General features: G+C 64.6%; 1 protein-coding gene and 1 long non-coding RNA gene across 2 annotated transcripts; both read right to left on the reverse strand.

Annotated features, from left to right (window-relative positions):
* Positions 1-111: 111 nt before the first annotated feature.
* LOC119091441 (uncharacterized) lies at positions 112-12,706 on the reverse strand. The gene is made up of 18 exons (XM_037214235.1): positions 12,666-12,706; positions 12,318-12,444; positions 11,406-11,544; positions 9,983-10,119; positions 8,924-9,064; positions 8,230-8,372; positions 7,918-7,948; positions 6,617-6,831; positions 6,101-6,174; positions 5,544-5,716; positions 5,014-5,094; positions 4,664-4,842; positions 3,556-3,741; positions 2,707-2,860; positions 2,167-2,387; positions 1,251-1,443; positions 751-847; positions 112-288 (listed from the first exon to the last, which is right to left on the reverse strand). The coding sequence occupies exons 1-18, from the start codon at positions 12,704-12,706 to the stop codon at positions 158-160; spliced, it is 2,463 nt and encodes an 820-aa protein (XP_037070130.1). The 3' UTR covers positions 112-157.
* A 5,868-nt stretch (positions 12,707-18,574) lies between these two features.
* LOC119091284 (uncharacterized) lies at positions 18,575-19,960 on the reverse strand. Its single transcript, XR_005093397.1, has 3 exons — positions 19,919-19,960; positions 19,224-19,318; positions 18,575-18,605 (listed from the first exon to the last, which is right to left on the reverse strand). It is a non-coding gene; the product is annotated as an uncharacterized LOC119091284 (long non-coding RNA).
* Between the last annotated feature and the right edge of the window lie 488 nt (positions 19,961-20,448).

Below are 20,448 nucleotides of genomic sequence, written 5' to 3' on the forward strand. Positions count from 1 at the left end.
CCGAGGCCTGGGACAGAAACATTGACACGTAAGGCGCGAAGACTGCTGTCCATCGTCACCATCACGCTGACTCGGCCAACGACACTTCACGCGGAAGTACTGCGCGCCGGGTACTGGCGCGGACGCGGGAGCACACCGCGGCTGCGGACCCGGCTCACTACAGCCCGACGGTGTCGAGGAACTCCTGGCTGTAGGGCTTGTCGCCGACGAAGCAGGCGAACTTAAGCACGGCATCCGCAGCCGGCATCACCAGCACGCTGTCGGGCGGGCTGCAGTCGTCCGCGGGTCCTGCCGACGGGCCGGCCGTAAGCGCCGCGGGCACGTGTTGCGGGGGGGGGGGGGCTGGATGTGGACGGAGTTCGCCTCGCTGCAATTGGGAATCGAAAGCCAAACTAGCCGCGGTGCAGTGCGGAGATGGGGGGGGGGGGGGGGGGACGGGGGCGAAAATGGGTGCCTTCGTGCCAGGGTGAGAGGCAAGCGACCTCATATGGCCTCAGCAGCAGAGTGCGTCGTTGAGTGCGTCGTTAAGCTCCAATGACGACGGCAGAGAAGCCAGACATGACGCCGATGCCTCAGCTGCGTCCATTTACGCAGGTGGCAGCGTTCAGAAACACGGGTGGCTTATTTAAGGTCCTCCAGCATAGTCCAGCCCAGCTGGCCACATCCAAATTCTACAGCAAGATCCGACGGACCCAGGAGTACTGTATTCCATCCGCCGCAAGGCGAGGCGTGGCGGTGCGCGGGTCTCACCTTCGAACCAGGCGAGATCGGAGCGCTTGGAGAAGAGCGTGGTGCGGGACACCTGTCTGTTCTCGGTCAGGGTGACGCACCCCACCTCTTCCAGGGTCTGGAGCGGGGGGGGGGGAGGGGGTTAAGGGCGCGGCACGGTCGTGCGCGAGGCAGCTGGGCGCGCCGGTGCCGCAGCGACGGTGGCAAGACGGGTAGATCGGGAGGCGATAAACTCGACGGCCTGGTCGGGGGCGACGAACACACGGTAGGCATGAGCCAGAAAGCCTGGTTGCTCCGAGACGGATGGCCGCGCCCCAGCGCCGCCGGATGGGGGACAGACATCGCTCAGACGGCAGCCTTTCCCGCCTATCGCGTGAGCTGCACCCTTGACACGTAGCACACTGCGCGACCGCGCCTCCAGCGACGGAAGACCGGCCGCGCCTAGGCTGCGCAGGCTGCTGAGAGCCGGGGGTCGGGGTGGAGGCAGATAACACGTTAAACGACAGCAAGGCCGCACGGACCTCTAGCAGTTGGCGCGTCTGCACTGCCGTCAGCATGGGATGGAAGTGGCTCTGGACGGCAGCGAGCGGGCAGGCCGGCCACGTCATGCAGTGGCTGAGCACGGCGCCGGAGAGCCGGTCCAGCACGCGCCGGTTCACGGAGCCGCCGACGCGCCGCCACGGCGCCGTCTGGAAGAACACCGGCTGCATGTCCCTGCCGGCCCAGACGGGGCGGCGTCAGAGGGCGGCCATGTTGGCGCTGAAACACTCGTAAGCGCTCGCTAACGTTGTATACGTAGCGAAGCGGAAATGGGCTCGGTGCTAACGCTGACAACTGCGTTCAAATGTCACGTTTCCTCACAATGTTGGCCTTGACAGCTTCTGCACTCCCCAACAACGTGTGCGGCGCGTTCTACAGCAATACCCACCACCAAAAAGCAATCCTACATAGCTCCTCGTGAGCGGGAACGGACACAGACGGGAGAGCCCCGCTGTTCGCCGCCGATCGTGTTCATCCCACTGCTGGGATTGCCAAAACGAAGGTTCTAAACCATTTTTGACGAATGTGGATGCAAGATTGGATAATTAGACCATGCTTTAACACTTCACTCCATCAAGTCCCATCACCTTTCCAACGCCGTACATGACACCGTAAATCCCAACGAAGTTGAGTTAAAAACAAACTTTGAACAAATCTCGCACGGATGTGCCAAACATCTTATTTTCAAGCGCTATCAGCCTGCCACCAGCAAGCTCTGCTCATCACCACTACCTCTTTGGCACAGACATGCCGGAGCTGCCTCAGAATGTGTAAACGCCAGAACGGGCAACATATGGCACGTATTCATGGCACCTGACAGCCCACGCGACAACCACACCCTTCCCACCGTGTCCCGCACGGCGAGCAGCCACCACCGCAGCACGAGCCGCCACCTACTTGCGGCTGGAGGAGGCTAGGTCGCCGCCGACGGCGGCCAGGCCGCTGGCGGCCGACTCCTGCTGCAGGCGCGTCAGGTGGTACGAGTGCAGCACCCAGCGCTGGCCGAGCGAGCGCGCCACGTACAGCAGGCGCGTGACGCCGCCGCGCAGCAGCAGCTCGTGCTGCACCATCAGCGCCACCAGACGCCGCAGCTCGAGCCGTGCCAGGCTGCTCTCCTCCTGCCCGGCCGGCGCAGCGGTGCGTCAGAGGGCCCGGCGCGCGCGCGAGCACTACAGTCACGGAACTCACACCGTCACGCGAGACGGAACGGGCGTCAGAGTGGTCTGGTACACCTCGGACTCGGGCCCGGCTCTGCACCGGTCCGGCCGAGGCGCTCCAGTCGAACCGACCGCCTCCCGCGAAACACGCCAGACTTTCACGCCACCCGGCCGCAGCAGAAAGCCTAAGCGACCCTGGCCCACAACGCCCGGGTTGAAGACCTCAGCCACGCACCGGCAGCCGCAGCCGGGCACCAGCGCGGCCCGGCGCGGCCCTCACCAGCAGCTGCGCCGGCTCCATGCCCAGCTCGCCGGCGTCCTCCAGTATCGAAAGCAGCTGCTTGATGTGCGAGGCGTCCCGGTCAGTGATGGCGTCCTCGGCCCGCAGCCGCTCCAGCACGGCCGCCGCGCCCGGCGCCTCCTCCGACAGCATTCTGCGGCCGTCGACGCGGCACAGTCGGCGGCGGCGTGAGGGGCGCAGGACACAGGCGACACGAGGGGTGTGGCACCGACAGACACTCACTGGGCCCGCGCGGCGGGCCTTGGCACGTTATAATGGTGGCAGTCCGCACACAGATTTCCATCGTGAAAAGCGTGCATGCGTAATCCTCCGTTTTACACTCGGTAGTCATTAAAAACTTCAATAAGACCTTCGAAGCGAGGGGTGTATTCCCTATTTAGTTAAGAAAGGGGGGGGGGGGGTTCAGAACCCAGCTTAGGCTCCAGCCACCACCCACACCACCTTTGAGAAGAGGGTGGACAAAATCCAAGGAGAAACTTTCTCGCTGACAGATTATAGAAGGATGCATCATTTTCCACTGACCAGCCCCCAATCCATTTTACGAAGCTACGCCGCTGTTCGTTCCTAGCCGCGTAACAGTCAAAGGAGCCCCGCAGCTCGGCACAACCCCACTCCCGAATAAGTGAGCGTGCAGTCTGCGCAAGACGCGACACGAGTGACGCCGCTCGTCCTCGGCTCTCAGTGAGCGCAGCAGGGACGGCCAGCCTCCGCCAGCCGACCTAGACACGTCCCCTCCGCAGCCCTGGACAGCTGACAACACCAGCCACAGCGCACAGTCCCGGCCCGCAGTACTCCGCCAGAGCTCGGGCGTCCGAGCGGCAGCCTCACCTGGCGAGCTTGTCCCGCGCCGTCTGCGCCAGCCGCGGGCTGACCGGCATGTACTGCTCGTCCACCTCCATGGGGCCCTCGCCGTCGGCCGAGCCGCCGGCGGCGCTCTCCTCCGGGGTCACCAGGCGCGCCAGCACCGTGAACGGCACGATGTGCAGCTGCTCGTGGTAGTTGTGCGTGTCCTTCCTGGCGTCGGCAGCGGGGGCAGGGGGTGCGGGTAAGCACGGCGTCGGCCGGGTACCGACGCCAACATATCGGGCCGAGCGTCGCCGGTTGGGAAGTGGCCACACCGGCAGCGTCCTGCCATCGGGCGACAGCGGACGTGTAATCGTCCGAGCCCTCTCGACACGGAAGCTTAAGACCAGAACGCGGCGGCCGCTGACGCACCGCCGCCACCGTCGGAGCGGATGGCGTCCGGCGACGAGGACACCCTCGCCACCTGCAACCACGCGACGTGACTTCTGCTCCGACTTGACCTCCGCCCGCCGCTGCCCCTGTCCCTCCCCGCTGACCTGACCCGTGCGTGAGCCCTGCCGGCGCCCCGCTGACCTGACCCGTGCGTGATCCTTGCCCGCGTCCCGCTGACCTGACCCGTGCGTGATCTTGCCCGCACCCCCCTGACCTGACCCGTGCGTAAGCCCTGCCGGCGCCCCGCTGACCTGACCCTCCGCCCACCCCTGCCTCGCTGACCTGACCCGTGCGTAAGCCCTGCCGGCGCCCCGCTGACCTGACCTCCGCCCACCCCTGCCTCGCTGACCTTGACCCGTGCGTGAGGTCTGCCCGCGTCCCGCTGACCTGACCGTGCGTAAGCCCTGTCGGCGGCCCCGCTGACCTGACCTCCGCCCACCCCTGCCCCGCTGACCTGACCCGTGCGTGAGGTCTGCCCGTGCCCCCGCTGACCTGACCCGTGCGTGAGGTCTGCCCGCGTCCCGCTGACCTGACCCGTGCGTAAGCCCTGTCGGCGCCCCGCTGACCTGACCTCCGCCCACCCCTGCCCCGCTGACCTGACCCGTGCGTGAGGTCTGCCCGTGCCCCTCTGACCTGACCTCCTCCCACCCCTGCCCCGCTGACCTGACCCGTGCGTGAGGTCTGCCCGTGTCCCGCTCACCTGCCGGGCCGGTTGCCGCCGGCCATCAGCAGCTCGGTGTCCTGGCTCTCGCGCGTGGCCAGCAGCACCAGCCTGGACATGGAGCGCTGGCCGACGCGGCGCGTGCCGCCCGACGAGCGGCCCAGCGCCATACCGCCCCGGTCCGCAGCCGCCGCGTCGCTCCGGTACTCCATCATACCCTGCCGGGGGGACACCGACGCCGTCAGGCTGGTCGGCGCCGGTCGCCCACGCGCCACAGACGGCGCTCACACCGCTCCGTCACATCACACGGTGGTCATCACACAGAGGGCGCAGGCGGCAGGACCTGGCGCTGGTCGCTGCAGTTCGGAGGCCATGCCCGGCCGCCGTACCTGCATGAGCGCTGTGCCCTGCTCCTTCTCCTTGGTGCTCAGTCGGATCAGGTTGTCCGGCACGGCCACGTCGTACAGCAGCTGCAGGCGGGAGCGACCGTCAGACGGGCACCGGTCCGACGCACGCGCGCACCCCCCGGCCGTCACAAGCCGGAGTGGATCATCGGACGGACTTGCACGACAGCGTATTGCTGCGCAGCGGTCTCACTGCCCAGGACCGGTGAGACGGATACAACGTATAATAATGAAGCAGTGACAGGCGTCGTCAGAACGACACACACACCGCACACAATAGTGTGGTTATCACATAGGAACCCGACACATTAATAACCCAGACAGGTCTGCACGGTAACAACGCGGTCAACGTAAAACATAATCCTTATAAAACCTCACAAAACACGACGGAACCGATAGTTACAGCGTGGCACCTGAACATCTGACAGGCAGTCACAGTCAAACTCATGCGTCACCGTGTCCCCCCCCCCCCTTCTCTTCGGTTTCCGCGCATGCTCCGGCGCGTGCCGTCCCACCTTGTTGGTGGCCATGAGGCCGAAGATCATGGCCGCCTGGCCGCCGCGCTGCACGCCTCCGATGGCTGTCACGGCGCGCTCCTTCAGCGAGTTCCACAGCAGCGTCTTGAAGAAGTTGTAGCAGTCGGCGTACAGGCCGTACTGGTAGCGCTGGATGAAGCGGTTGCCGGAACCTGACGGCGGCGGGCGGACGGCCGTCAGCGCGGCGCCGCGCCGCCTCAGCCGCGCCACACCCCGGCGGCAGGCGGACGACCGTCAGCGCGGCGCCGCGCCCCTTCAGCCGCGCACACCCCGGCGGCGGGCGGACGGCCGTCAGCGCGGCGCCGCGCCACCTCACCCGCGCCACACCCCGGCGGCGGGCGGACGGCCGTCAGCGCGGCGCCGCGCCACCTCAGCCGCGCACACCCCGGCGGCGGGCGGACGGGCCGTCAGCGCGGCGCCGCGCCATCTCACCCGCGCACACCCCGGCGGCAGGCGGACGACCTGTCAGCGCGGCGCCGCGCCACCTCACCCGCGCACACTCCGCCGCCAGCCGCGCGCCAAACACGCCACCCCACTCGTCCTGTTGCGGTCGCCTGTTTCAGCAGCGCTGTTCGCCCTTTTCAGCGATGCGATCTGGCTGGTGCGGCCTCTGAGAGGAGCGGACCACCGAGCAAAGGGCCGAGTCGTATCGCGCGATAGACTCCAGCCGCTGGGAGTGAGACGCCGCGGTAACAGCTGCTGCCGCGCCAGGTCAGCATCCGCGCAGCTCCTGCAAACAGGTCAGTCCAGCGGCGGCCTCCAGCGCACGACTCGCCGCGTGCAAGGACCTTCCCTCCGGCTAGCCACTCATCCCGGGTCACGGCGGACGTGGATACGGACTCGACGAGGCTCCAGCTCCGTTCGGGGGAGGCAGGGCGGGCCGGATGGGTGCCGGGCAGGTGTCAGTGCGGGATCATACCACTAGTTCACTGCATGGACAGGACATAGCCGCCCGGCGTTTCCGTGTCGCACCGAATCCTGCAATCCCTGTGAGGAGGCACCACGACAGGCGGCTTGCCGCAGGCGCCGCGCGGGCCCGCCGCCCCGCTCACTTGGTGGACAGGATGTAAGGCCGGCTGGTGGAGTGCAGCAGGCCCTTGTCGTCGCGCATCAGCCGGCCGCCGATGGTGCGGCGCCGCTGCGAGGCCACGCCCATGGTGCGCACGTGCGTCAGCGCCGCGAACATCAGGTCCTCCGGGTAACGCTGGCTGGCGTGGTACAGCTGCAGCGACGGCGCCGTCTTGTCCTCGCGCGACGCCAGGAACGACTGTCGACCGCGGAGGGTCAGGGAGCGTGGGAGTCGATGATCCTGCGCCGGGGGGGGGGGGGGGGCACAGGAGCGCGCACGGGCGTCGCATGATGTACACACAGACGTGATAAAGACGGATCGTGGCTCACGGGTGCTGACAGATGCTATCTTTGGTTCCCCGTGCATGAAAAACACGCAGGAGAGCCGCATAGTTCCATAGCCACGTTCCAAAGAAGCTCGACTTCGGCGACACTGCAAAGGTTGAGTAGACCGGCTTGCAATCACACCACTCACACACACTTGTATTGCTGACAGCAATACAAGTGTGTGTGAGTGGTGACAGCAGCTATCTATACCCTGTACTCCTGACTGGCAACGCACTAACCACGAATTCACTTCCCATCACCTCCCGATTCCCGGGGACTGATCGCAGAGTGATTGAGTGCCGCCGCCGCCAGCCCGCGCCGGGCGGCGGCGGTGACATCGCCCGCGGGCACTCACCACCACCAATCCGGCGGCGGTGACATCGCCCGCGGGTACTCACCACCACCAATCCGGCGGCGGTGACATCGCCCGCGGGCACTCACCACCACCAACCCGGCGGCGGTGACATCGCCCGCGGGTACTCACCACCACCAACCCGGCGGCGGTGGACATCGCCGCGGGCACTCACCACCACCAATCCGGCGGCGGTGACATCGCCCGCGGGTACTCACCACCACCAACCCGGCGGCGGTGACATCGCCCGCGGGCACTCACCACCACCAATCCGGCGGCGGTGACATCGCCCGCGGGTACTCACCACCACCAACCCGGCGGCGGTGACATCGCCCGCGGGCACTCACCACCACCAACCCGGCGGCGGTGACATCGTCTGCGGGCACTCACCACCACCAACCCGGCGGCGGTGACATCGCCCGCGGGCACTCACCACCACCAACCCGGCGGCGGTGTGCAAGTCAACATCGGCCGACTCCCGCAGCTCGGGCAGCGGCGGTGACATCGTCCGCGGGTACTCACCACCACCAACCCGGCGGCCGTGTGCAGGTCGACGTCGGCCGGCTCGCGCAGCTCGGGCAGCGGCGCCTGCAGGCCCAGCCGCACGTTGTCGCCCAGCACGATGTCGAACTGCTGGCTGGCGGCGACACGAGGCGGGTCAGACGGCGCCCCGAGGTCACCGGCGGGGTCACCGGCGGTGCCGGCCGAGCGAGGACAGGCGCTAACTGCAGCCGCTGTCTGCTCGGTGGATATCTGAACCGACGCGCGTGACTGCCACGATCGCCGGCGCTGCCAAATGCCGGAGGAAGTGGGCACTTTAAAACATCCCGAGGCGGGAATCGAGCCCACGTCTCCTGATCCAGACACACGCCCACCCTGCCGGTCACTCCCACGGCGAGTGGTGGCCGCCGGTCCCACCTGAGCTTCGCGTAGTCCTCCGGCAGCAGGCTCCCCTTAGTGGAGGACGCGTCCCACTTGGCCAACAGCACCGCCATCACCTCGCGGAACCGCTTCGGGAACACCACCTCGGTGTTGTGCGTGTTCTGCGTCAGCCTCTGCGACTGGCGAGCACAGGCGACGTCAACCGACGCGGACGCGGCGCCGGCAGCGGCGGCTGCGCCAGTCGCGGCCGGAGCGGTCAGCCGCCGGCAGCACACGTCCCAATAGGTCCACAGGGACAGAGCGTCCACGCCAGGTCGACGGCTCGCGACACGGCGGCATCACCGCGTCAGCCGCTGTTGACAAGGCGTCAGAGGCCGCGGCGGCCGCAATGTTCATATCGCGTCAGCTTGCTGGTGGGAGAGCACTGACGCTACCAAATACAGCTTTCCCCCGGAGTCAGATGGCATGCTATCCAAGAGCTGCTGCATCGCCAGACTTACATGTTCTGTCCGACGAAACACCGCAGTGCTCACGCAAATATTTTATTCGAACCACCGCTTATATTCATAGTTCTCATATTCATCGAGAACACGTTTTGAATGCTGCGTTTGTCACCAGCACTGTGTTGCCTCAAACGGACGCCTCCCTCCTCCGCTAGCTCCCCTCCCCCCACCTGCACCTCTGTTCCGCCCTGCCCCCCGGGCTCCCGTCACTCGCGGCCAGTACGTACGGGCGTGCCGGTGATGCGGCGGATGTCCGGGTCGGCTGCGTGCTCCTGAATGGTGAGGCTGACATTGGCGGCCGTCTCGCGGCGGCGCAGCATGAACGCGATCCGCCGGTGCACCGCGTGCGCCGTCTTGTTACGCGACTCCTACCGGTGCGGGGCGGCGACGCACGGTCAGACGTCCACACACGGTCAGGCGTCCACACACGGTCAGACATCCACACACGGTCAGGCGTCCACACACGGTCAGGCGTCTACCACACGGTCAGGCGCGTCTACACACGGTCAGGCGTCCACACACGGTCAGGCGTCTACACACGGTCAGGCGTCCATGCACGGTCAGGCGTCCACACACGGACAGGCATCTACACACGGTCAGGCGTCTACACACTGTCAGGCGTCTACACACGAACAGGCATCTACACACGGTCAGGCGTCCACACACGGTCAGGCGTCTACACACGGTCAGGCGTCCACACACACGGTCAGGCGTCCACAAACAGTCAGACGTCCACACACGGTCAGGCGTCCACACACACAGTCAGGCGTCCACACACAGACAGGCATCCATACACGGTCAGGCGTCCACACACGGTCGGGCGTACACACACGGTCAAACGTACACACACGGTCAAGCGTTCACACGCGGTCAGGCGTCCATACCGGTTCGCGGGCGGCACGTGGCCCACACGGTTCTGTCGTCGGCGACGCGCCTCTATCTGTCTTCGGGTATTCCGAAGAAGACCCGGCAGCATCGGCCAACAGACACCTACAGTCACGCCCGTGGGCGGAACTTTGATCTTTCTGGAGGATCTGCCCGGATGACTGCTTCCGCCACCTCAATGTGTTGAGCTACTTACTATTCGTCAAAAAAGCATGTTCCTTTTTTGATGAAATCCGGCCTTCAATAATACGCCACTCGGCTTATGACCGCCGAACCGCGTGAGCCCCGCATTCAGCGCGTACGTCAATCGGTGTAGTGACAACGCCACCAGTCAGTCACTACTTGCGAACAATGATCGGATGCGTTTGGGCGCGCGTGCGCACACCGCACCAGCCACCGACCTCGATCGTCTCGTGGAGGGCGTCGCGCACGGTCAGGTACTGGCGGCTGGGCACCTTGTACGTGTCGGCCAGCAGGCCGAGCGCCACGCGCGACAGCAGCAGGTAAGTGTTCTCCCGCTCTGACCAGTCACCACCGTCTGTCAGCGGGGAGGCAGGGCCGGTCAGTGGCGGCTGCGGGCCGGTCGGCGGCGCCCGCGGGCCGACCGACGACGGCAGCACCGGTCTGTCAGAGAGACCGCATGACGTGGGATGCGCAGTGCGTGCCGAGGTGTTTACGTCCTGGTGTGTGAGGGAGGTGTTCAGAGCGCAGGTGGATAGAGGCACGCATCAAATGGTGATGGTTAGGAGCTATACTGAGAAGGCGGGCATAACACCGACTATGGCGCGGCAGCAATTTTTTGGGTGAGCACCTTGGTCGCCATGGCCGGCTGTTTGGAATAAACAGGCGCCATGCACGGGGTCGCAACATGGTAATGAAGGACCCACGCACACACATCGCACACATAAGCCGCCGCACGCACAAGCGAGACCGGCACACTTCTATTAGAGAAGCTGCCTTGCCTTACCACCGCTGCAAACGTAACGAACACCAGACACAGTTTGGGCACTAGAGATGCGAGATTTCAGGAACATGGTGCGGCAGCTGGCACTAGATCAGAACCAGCAGCACAGGAGCGGCAACCCGGACCGGTCCCACCTGCCTTTACCGGCATCAGGAATAGTGTCCGTGTCGACTGCAATCAAGGCTTATCTCGGCGCCAGCCCGAGCAAAGCTATGCCAACCCAGAGAGGTGTTCACAACACAGCCCAACCAATCACTGCAGGCACAGTGCCGGCACCAAGCCCAGAAAACTCGCATCCCAACTCGACACCCCTCCGGCCGGGGGCCACCTCCGGCGGCCCGGCGTCCGTACTGTTTCTTGAGCAGTGCCAGCGCACGCTTGTCCGTCTCCGTCGCGGGGCGGCTTGGGCCCGCGCTTCTTCTTGGTGCGCACCACGCGCTCGTACTTGGTTGCGTCGGTTTGCGCGGCACGCGGGCGCGCAGCCGCCGCTCCGTGCCGGCCGTGCTCGCGCCGCCGCCCTCAGCTGCCGGTCAAACACCGAGAGTCACGCGCACAGCGGCACCGGGAGCGAGGCGAGTCATATTCCACCCACTTGCCAATACAAAGGCAGGCAATTGCATTTTCAGTTGGGCTAATCCCTCGTTAAGACTGCCCACTCCATTCAAGGGGCTTGGCCTCGTTACGTGGTGAACAGATGAGATCATAACTCGGAAATGTGAGACGTTTGAGGCCGCACCGGCGTCATAGCACCCAGAGTTCACCATTACACCCACACAACCATCCGCGGCGGACCACCCCTCCGTCGGATCCCAGCTCGCCCCCGGGGTCCGCCACGCCGGCCGGCCGCCGCCCCCACTCACGGGCCGTGGCCGGGCGCTTGTGGCTGGGACCGGGCTGGTCGGAGTCGGCCGGCGCGGCGCGCTTCTGCCCGGCCGTGGTGCGGCGTACGTTCCTGCCGCGCGTCACCAGGATCGGCCGCTCCTCGTCGCCGTCAGACGGCTGCCGGCGCGGAGGGGCGGCCGGTCACCGTCAGCGACGCGGCAGACCCGGGACAGGGGGAGGGCGACGGACGGGACGCGGCGAGACACAGAACGGCACATGGAGACAGGGACTGAGACAGGAGCCGGCGGTGCAGGGCGGCGGGCGACGTCAGCGTGCGGATACTGCGACTTGGAGGCCGAGACAGGACGAGACGGTGAGGGATAGGGGACCGCGTCAGGGCACCAGACCAGGCTCAGAGACGGAGAAGCGACCGGGGAGTGACACGGAGCCCGACAGTAGGGTGCAGCCTGACTAAGAGACAGCAAACGCAACACGAAGAACGCGTCGTCACGTGATCGGCACAGCAGTCAACGTCACGGCATGACGGTCAACATCACGGCACAGCAGTCAACGTCACGACAGAGCAGTCACCGTCATGCCACAGCAGTCGACGTCCCGACAAAGCAGTCAACGTCATGGAATGACGGTCAACGTCCCGACAAAGCAGTCAACGTCCCGACAGAGCAGTCAACGTCACGGAACAGCAGTCAACATCACGGTACGACGGTCAACATCACGGCACGACGGTCAACATCACAGCACAGCAGCCAACGTCACGGAACAACATTCAGCGCCACGACACGGCCGCCGCCGCCGCCCGCAGACCAGATCCAATCGCAATGACACGGAGCCAGGCGGGCGCGGAGCAGGGCCGCCGGCCCGGGCGCGGACGGGCCCCGACGGTCCGGGCGCGGCGCTCCACACGCGGGGGCGCCGGCAGCCGGCCCCACCTTGTGAATCTGCACGTCGACGATGGGCCCGATGCGCTGGGCGGCCGAGGGGTCCGGCGCGGCGACCGGCGACTTGCGGCGGGTCGAGGTGGTGCGCCGCCGCTTGGGCCGCGGCCCCCTCCGACTCCTGGGAAGGTGCGCGGGTCAGCCGCTGCACGGTCGTGACCGGTGTAGATGGTGCGAGTGTTTGGCTGCTGCGGCTGTTGGTATTGCGGTTGGTTGCCAGAAAGCACGAAACATCACCAGCACCAGATCTCGGCGGTGGGGAGCAGACGGACTGTCAGACCGACAGCCCATGCTTTGACTTCAGACCATTTTAAGGCGGCGGTGTGTTGAGCAACAACACACCGTACGCGGCTGTTGCGCACAGGAGGACCTGCCTGTATCATCGCGACGTCGAACGATCCACTCAAGCTTGACCATACAGCACGCAAGTGTGAGCTCAACGCATAAGCCCGCACCGCCAGCACAGCAGCGTTACTCATGTTTGGGCCATACGTGGCTGAAAGCTCGCTTCGGAGTGATGCAGTGTTTGCTGACTCTGCAGGCCCAACCTGACGCCCATCAACCCGTCGTCTATACCGCGGCAAACGCGTCTGCGCACATTAGACGAGATCCGACGCACCTCAGTTCCATCTAGGGGTCTGCATGCCGCCTGGTTGGCCCGCTTCCACTTCCAGTTTCTCAGAACGTGGCTGAAAAGCAGCCACACCGTCACGTCAGTCCCACGCAGCGCACGACAGCGACCGCGTCGCATCCAGCCACCAAAGCCGGTCGTGATGGCGCTTGGATCTGCCACGACACAAGCCACACGCCATCGACGCATGGGTGCCTATGAACATCGACACGCATCTGCCAAAACGTCATCCGACGAACTGGGAAACCGCTAACCATATGGACGCTCACAGGACCGGTTCGTGCGCCGGAAGAGACAGAGAGCTGCCGGCACTCCAGGTAAACATCGTCACAAACCTCTCGCGTCGGTGTCACGCCGACCGGCTGACTCACGCGAACATGCTGGTGTCGATGCCGCCGGCGCCCAGCTGGTCGCCGGGGATCCTGCCCCTGGTCGCGCGCCGCCGCCTCCTCGGGCGTGCGCGGCTGCGCCCACGACACAGCGCCGCCTTGTAGAACGGGATCTCGATCGTCACCTTCTGGCCAGCCACCAGGTTGCGCGAGCCTGCGGCGGTGGCGGCGGCGGCGGAGGGGCGTTAGACGACTGACACTCGGTGTGAACCTGCACACCGGGTGCTGGGAGCGGCGCTGGGAGCGGTGCTGCGAGCGGCGCTGGGAGCGGCGCTGGGAGCGACGCTGGGTGCAGTGCTGGGAGCGGCGCTGGGAGCGGCGCTGGGAGCGACGCTGGGTGCGGCGCTGGGTGCGGCACTGGGAGCAGCGCTGGGAGCGGCGCTGGGAGCGGCGCTGGGAGCGCGCTGGGTGCGGCGCTGGGAGCGACGCTGGGTGCGGCGCTGGGTGCGGCACTGGGAGCAGCGCTGGGAGCGGCGCTGGGAGCGGCGCTGGGAGCGGCGCTGGGAGCGGCGCTGGGTGCGGCGCTGGGAGCGGCGCTGGGAGGGGGGAGCGGCGCTGGGTGCGGCGCTGGAGCAGCGCTGGGAGCGGCGCTGGGTGCGGCGCTGGGTGCGGCTCTGGGTGCGTCGCTGGGAGCGGCGCTGGGAGCGACGTTGGGTGCGGCGCTGGGAGGCGGCGCTGGGTGCGGCGCTGGGTGCGGCGCTGGGAGCGGCGCTGGGAGCGGCGCTGGAGGCGGCGCTGGGTGCCGGCTCACGACGGAGTACTCACGGACCAAAAACAAACCAGAGATAACAGGAGGAGCACTGACAGGGGGTATGACGGCTCCACCAGTAGTTGTGCAGCCATCTCAAAGCCGCGAGCCAAGCACGCGTTCAGAACCGACGCCGTTCTAGACCGGCCAAATTCCGTAGCTAAGCGCATCACTCCCGCCGCCGACTGTGCAAGCAGTCCACCGGGCCCGCCTCAGGGACGCCACCCACGACCGACAGCGGACCCGGGGGACTGTCGTCCACGCACGGACAAGCAGAGCGATGCCGCGACGGCTGGGCTACCCGAAGCCGACCGTAGACGCACTGCGGCGGCCGCCGCGCCCGAAACATCCCCGAGCGGCCGGCGCCGGCCGGCTGGCGCCAGCTCACCGAGCGCCTTGCTGAGCGAGATGGTCTTCAGGTCGAACCAGTAGTCCCTGAGCGAGGGCAGCGTGTCGAAGTGGTACATCTTGACCGGGTACTGGATGTTCCGGGTCGACGCTGGTGGAGCCCTCGCGCGAGATGCTCGTGTCGAGCAGCGACGCGTTCCGGTTTGCAGAAGACGAACACCTGACGCGCGGACGGGCGGGTCAGATAGCACCGGGCACGCGTAACCGGCGACGTGGTTACAGATTCTCGGTACATCGGTTATCATACTGGAGGTACTCCAGGTATCACTCGCTGCCTTGTCATCGAGCCCCTTTCTACATGCCTCTCAAGTTTAAGTTCTGTTGACATCGAATCAATAACATCAAAAGTTGAATAGCTTGAAATATGAAAGACGTTTCTTGCAAAGAAAAACGCGTTCCGGCAGCACGTCCATCGTCACCCTGAGACGAGCACGATGAAAATAATATTCCGACTCAGGGTCGCCCCAACTTCTCCCAACATCACTGCCGCCACCCACTTCCAGCGACCCTCCACAGGCAACGTCCAATCATCTCCCGAGTTCCGACTGGGACGGGCAGCACGTCGCCGGACCGCGGCCCGGCCGCCGGCGCCGCTCGCAGCAGGCGGCAGCTCTCACCTGGTCCTTGGCGAGGCATCTGCTGGCCAAGCTGCGCCAGCCCCATGAACACCAGCCGCGTGATGTCGTCGTGGATGGCGAACAGTACTTGCGCCTGTGGGGTACGCGCCAGTCAGGGTCGGAGAGGAGGAGGGGCTGGACGGCCACCACGGCTCGCTCAGGCAGCCGCCGGCCGCATCTGAGACCAATGTGGTGACGTGAATCCGATGAGTCCGATCACCGGTGCGCCTCGCGAGTCATTCCTCGTCCTTGCGCCTCCGACGCTGGTTAACGCGGTCAACAGAAGTCATCACGTGAGACCTCCGACACGTGCCGCCGCTTACAAATGTCCCGGAGGACCGCCTTAACGGAAGACGCACTGCAACCCAGGTCAGCTCCAGAACACGACCAGAGTGGCCCCTCCCACTCTGCCGTGGGCAGGCGCAGAACGTACCATACCCGGGAGTGAACCACCATTCCACGCCTTTCCGAAAAAAACTTCCAAAATTGTTTGTACAATTACATTTTCGTTCCCAGCGGGGCTCTGCTGCTCCTGCCTGTGAGTGCCCTCCGGGCGCTTTCTCTGCCCTCTGGCGCTGACTCACTTCCAGAAGAGGCAGCTGACCACGTCCTCGGGCAGGTGGGTGGGCGGCAGGTTACGCAGCACGCGGTGCCTCATGTAGCGGTGCACCGTCGCGTGTAGTAGTGGAATGTTGACCAGGCGCAGGAAGAGCAAAGCGGCATCCGGATCAGCACGTCACAGAGCAGGCTCCAGCCGTGGCCCCAGCCTAACCACACGGCCATCAACGTCGTCAGCGTCATCAGTGTCATCAGCGTCATCAGCGTCATCAGCGTCATCAGCAACGGCACGTCACGGGGCAATAACGCCACCCACAACGGACTCAAGCTGGAGCACAGACGGAACATTCACTGACTGCGTCGTCAGAGGACGGAGCGCGCACGGAACACACACGAGAACGGGGCGGATACGGAGGACGCACACGAAAACGGAGCGCCACAGAGGACGCGCACGAGAGTGGAGCAGACAGGGAGGACGCACGTGAGAACGAAGGACGGAACGCACATCTCTGATCTGACGACCTACGACAGGAGGGGGTACACAACCCCCACTCGGCAACCCAGGACGGACCCGACACCGCCGACCCCAGCGCGCGGCGGCCGGCCTCTGGACGGCCGGCCACTCACTGGCGTGCGACGGCAGCGGGCTGATGAACATCTGCCAGCCGAGCTCGGCGGCAGCCGTGTACACGTGCGGCAGCTGGCTCAGGTCCAGGTCGGGTCGTGCTCGGCGATCAGGCGGCGGCGGCTCGGTCTGGTCCAGCCGCGGGTCACCGGCGTACTCGCGGCTGATGTAGAATAGCAGCTCCTGCAGCAGCTGCAAGCACGCCGGAACTCGCCGAAGTACGTCTCGTTCACGTTGCGCCCGCTGCGGGAAGGAGCAAGAACGATGAACGCCGAGTAGCGAGGGGAGAAGCAACATCTTTCACTAGCGTTACTAATCACGTAGTCCGTTTAATGTGCGTCATCGTATGTCTGGGTGGCGCCACGAACAAGCTCAACACGAAGTCATGACTAATGGTAAGCAAAGAACGCACACATGCCCTAGCCACGTTCACACCATTACACTGTTCGGACTGATAACCACAGCAGACGCCGGCCCATCGGCTGCCACGCGGCGCGCTCCGCTGCGCCCGTCACTGACCGTGGCCAGCACGTGCGGGCTTCTCGACGGCGTCGCAGCGCATGGCCGTGTGGAAGCGCCGGTGGTACTCGCGCACGCTGCTGGCCACGTCGGGCGCCAGCCGCTCGGCGTCGGCCGGCGCCAGCGGGTCGGCCGGCTCGGCGGCCAGCTCCGTCTGCAGCGCGCTGTTGACGCCCAGCTGCACCAGGAACGCCGCCTTGGCCTGCTCGATGGCCGACTTCAGCAGCGTGTTGTCTGCAGGGAGTCGGGAGGGGCTCAACGGAGGCGGGGGCCGTCGCGACGGGCATAGTGGGAAAGAACTCAACGCTCCCAGTTGCCATGTCTTTATCCCTTGGCCAATGGTAAAGACATGCCAACTAAGACGTGGCGCGTGCTCATATTTATTATACAGGAATAATTACGTTGAGCATACTCTCGCCTGTGGCAAACACTGCGTACCTGACAGGTTATGTTATAATTCATCCAGAATTGCGACCGTATTTTAATACCCAGGATTCTTCTGCCGTCTCTAGGCCCTCGTTGGCGTGACCAACTCATCAGTGATGAGGTGCCGCTGCCGGCTCGTCCTCACCCTTCCAGTGTCCCCGAGCTGGTGTACCCCTGGCCTGGCGTGCCGACTTGTCGGTGATGAGGTGCCCCTGCCGGCTCTATTCTCATCCCCCAATATCCTCGCGTCAGTGTACCCCGACCTGGCGTGACCGACTCGTCAGTTGATGAGGTGTCGTTGTCGGCTCTGTCCTCACCCTTCCAGTGTCCCCGAGCTGGTGTACCCCTACCTGGCGTGACACACTCGTCAGTGATGAGGTGCCGCTAGCCGGCTGTCCTCACCCCTCCAGTGTCCCCGAGCTGGTGCACCCCTAACCTGGCGTCACCGACTCGTCGGTGATGAGGTTGCCGCTGCCGGCTGTCCTCACCCCCCAGTGTCCCCGAGCTGGTGTACCCCTAACCTGCGTCACCGACTCGTCGGTGATGAGGTGCCGCTGCCGGCTCTGTCCGTCGCGGCTCAGTGTCAGCCGATAGTTCTTGATCAGGCCCGCGTCCGACAGACGCTTCAGGATCCGGTTGAAGCTCTTCTTGGTCCATCTTCGTCAGGATGCCCTGGTCGTCTTCACTGTTTTGCTGCACCATCTGGTGGCAACAGAAGGCGACGTATTTTGAGTACGTAGAAAAGACACGCACGAAACCGTGCTACAGGAATAGGGACGACCAAAGCTCACAAACTGGTGCTCTTAAAAATCGTGTGCTTTTCTACACGTGTGCATTGTATGCAGGTTACAAAAATCGAACCGAGCAGCCATCCCTGACCGATGCCATATCATCTAAGTTATGCTTCCAAGCTTATCAAAGTCATATTTGCCATCAACCGAGCTGACAGAAGCAATGTCCCTTCTGCTGTTTAAGTCCTCTGCAAACAAATGCTGTGACCGGGCCATGTGAAAAGAAGCATTGTGATGCTTATCACAGCATGGAGAATAAACTAGAAGTCGTGCAGCCTGCCATGGAAGTCCTTTAACTTTTTCCACGAGCTGATAACTTTGATGCCCAAAGTATTTCCCATCGCCAAGAAATTATCCAAAGACTTGACATCTTTCCCACCTGTACGCTTTGCTTTTCACAGCAACATCGCTTAGCAGCCTGAAATCCTCACCCGCCTAAGCTGGAACGCATTGTCGATAATCTTCAGCTTCTGACATCTCCAGAATGTCCTGGTCCTCTTGACCAGACGGCTTGACGACGCCTTGGTGATAGCTGCGTGTTGCTCCAGAGGTATCACCTTTTTGCGCGGACTGCAACACACGAGGTACACAGAAATTATTACTCCGACTGCGGCGTTGGCGTGAGAACAACATCATCTTTTCGAAGCTAGATTATTCCAGCCACAGGGAATATATACCCTCAGACCTACAATGACACAAAACCCACGATGATTCGTAGTACCGAAGGTGTGTTCATTCATCGCTTCGGAACCAACCACACATCTTCGCCTCCTCCGTTTTCGCAACGGTTCAACCCTCCTGTCCTCTTCACAACTTGCATAGCCTACAAAGCGACAACCGCACACAGAACCCACACACACACCACGCGAACGTCGCTGCAACCAAACACAGCGCTCATCGCCGCTCCCGCACACTGCGCCCTGGACGGGCGTTTCGCCTGGGTTCCAGTCCATAGTCGGCGCGCGTGGCCTGGAGCCTGGCCTGGCCTGGAGCGCGTGGCCTGGAGCGCGTGGCCTGGAGCGCGTGGCCAGCTGGCCTGGCCTGGAGCGCGTGGCCTGAGCGCGTGGCCTGGAGCGCGTGGCCTGGAGCGCGTCCTGGAGCGCGTGGCCTGGCGCCTGGAGCGCGTCGGAGCGCCCGGAGCCCGCCCTGTCGAGACGTGTCGGACGCACGCGTCGCGTGGCGCCCCACCTGATGGGCTCTAGCCGCACAGGGTCGATCAGCTCCAGCTGGCAGTGCTCCATGTCGGTCAGGTTGCCCGAGTCGGCCTGCTCCGGCTCCTCCAGCTGGAACGGGGCGGGCGTGTGCAGCAGCGGCCGAGTCACCGGCCGACCGGTCAGCAGACCCGGCCACGCATAACTGACACAGCCGAGCCAGGCGACGCCGCAACGACGCTCGAAACATGAGCGGCGCATCGAACACATACGATCTGCTCTTCTAAGCCAGAAACGGCTTAAAGCTGTTCAGAACATAAAGACCACTACGAGAGGAAACAAATGTGATAGGATAGGCGTCTGTGTGGGTGGTTTCCCTGGCAAGTTACGTCGCCCCTGCAGGGACAGTTCTGTAGTCGGAGATTCCCAGCCCACACATAACAAATGCCAGCATTGGGCAGTTCCTTTTCGACATGGTGCAAAACCCACTTTTCAAGGCTCACTGGAAGTGATCACTAAAACGAACGTAATGCATCGTAGTTTTACAGAACCGAGTCGAATCCCAACTCATACGCTGTTCCTACTGCCACCGTCACGCACATTTAGCAGTCCGCCTCGCCTATCCTCCCAGCACCAGCACCGGCACCAGCACCAGCACCAAGTCATATCGGCGGGGGGAGAGTGCCGCGCGGTGGCGCAGCGCGGCGCCGCGGCCGGCCGGCGCCGTCGCACCTTGGGCTGGAGGTTGGCGGCGGCGTCCGGCGGCGGCGCGGGCGGCGGCGGCGGCGCTGACGCCGGCTCAGCGGGCGTCAGCAGAGGCGGCTCGCCGCTGTCCTCCGGCGCACACGGCATGACGAACACCGGCTCAGGCGGCACCAGTGACGGCAGCTGACGAACACCGGCGCGGCCGGGTCAGCGGCGGGCCCGGGGGTGGGCTGGCCAAACAGCTACAGGCAGAATGATACGATCAGATGCAACACACAAAGGCAGTCTAGAGGCGGGCTCAGGAGGTCTAGTGAAGAGCTGCACAAAGAGTGCAGGTTCAGCGCCGTGCTGAGAGCCGGTGGAAACCGGTGGCGGGGCGGCGGAGCGATGAAGCGGACTGAGAGTGACACAGAATGAGCGAGTGGGGACGGCGGACGACCACAGGGAATGGGTAAGCAGCCAGACGTCCATACTAGTACATAGTCATCAAGCAAAGACGCAGTGGACAGAGACGCTGTGGCAAGTCTCTCGGGCGGCGGCCGGCCTCCCGGCGCCAG

Source organism: Pollicipes pollicipes, unplaced genomic scaffold (genome assembly GCF_011947565.3).
Source record: "Pollicipes pollicipes isolate AB1234 unplaced genomic scaffold, Ppol_2.1 Scaffold_3447;HRSCAF=4054_pilon_pilon_pilon, whole genome shotgun sequence".
Classification (NCBI taxonomy): domain Eukaryota; kingdom Metazoa; phylum Arthropoda; class Thecostraca; order Pollicipedomorpha; family Pollicipedidae; genus Pollicipes; species Pollicipes pollicipes.

What these genes read in the sequence shown, in the direction of transcription:
- LOC119091441 (XM_037214235.1), bottom strand. Translation starts at nt 12,706, where the DNA reads ATGATACAGGCAGGTCCTCCTGTGCGCAACAGCCGCGTACG. An exon ending in CCCTCCACGAGACGATCGAG is followed by an intron (nt 9,065 to 9,982) that starts GTCGGTGGCTGG and finishes CCGCACCGGTAG; the next exon opens with GAGTCGCGTAACAAGACGGC. An exon ending in ACATCGTGCTGGGCGACAAC is followed by an intron (nt 6,832 to 7,917) that starts GTGCGGCTGGGC and finishes CGCGGTCGACAG; the next exon opens with TCGTTCCTGGCGTCGCGCGA.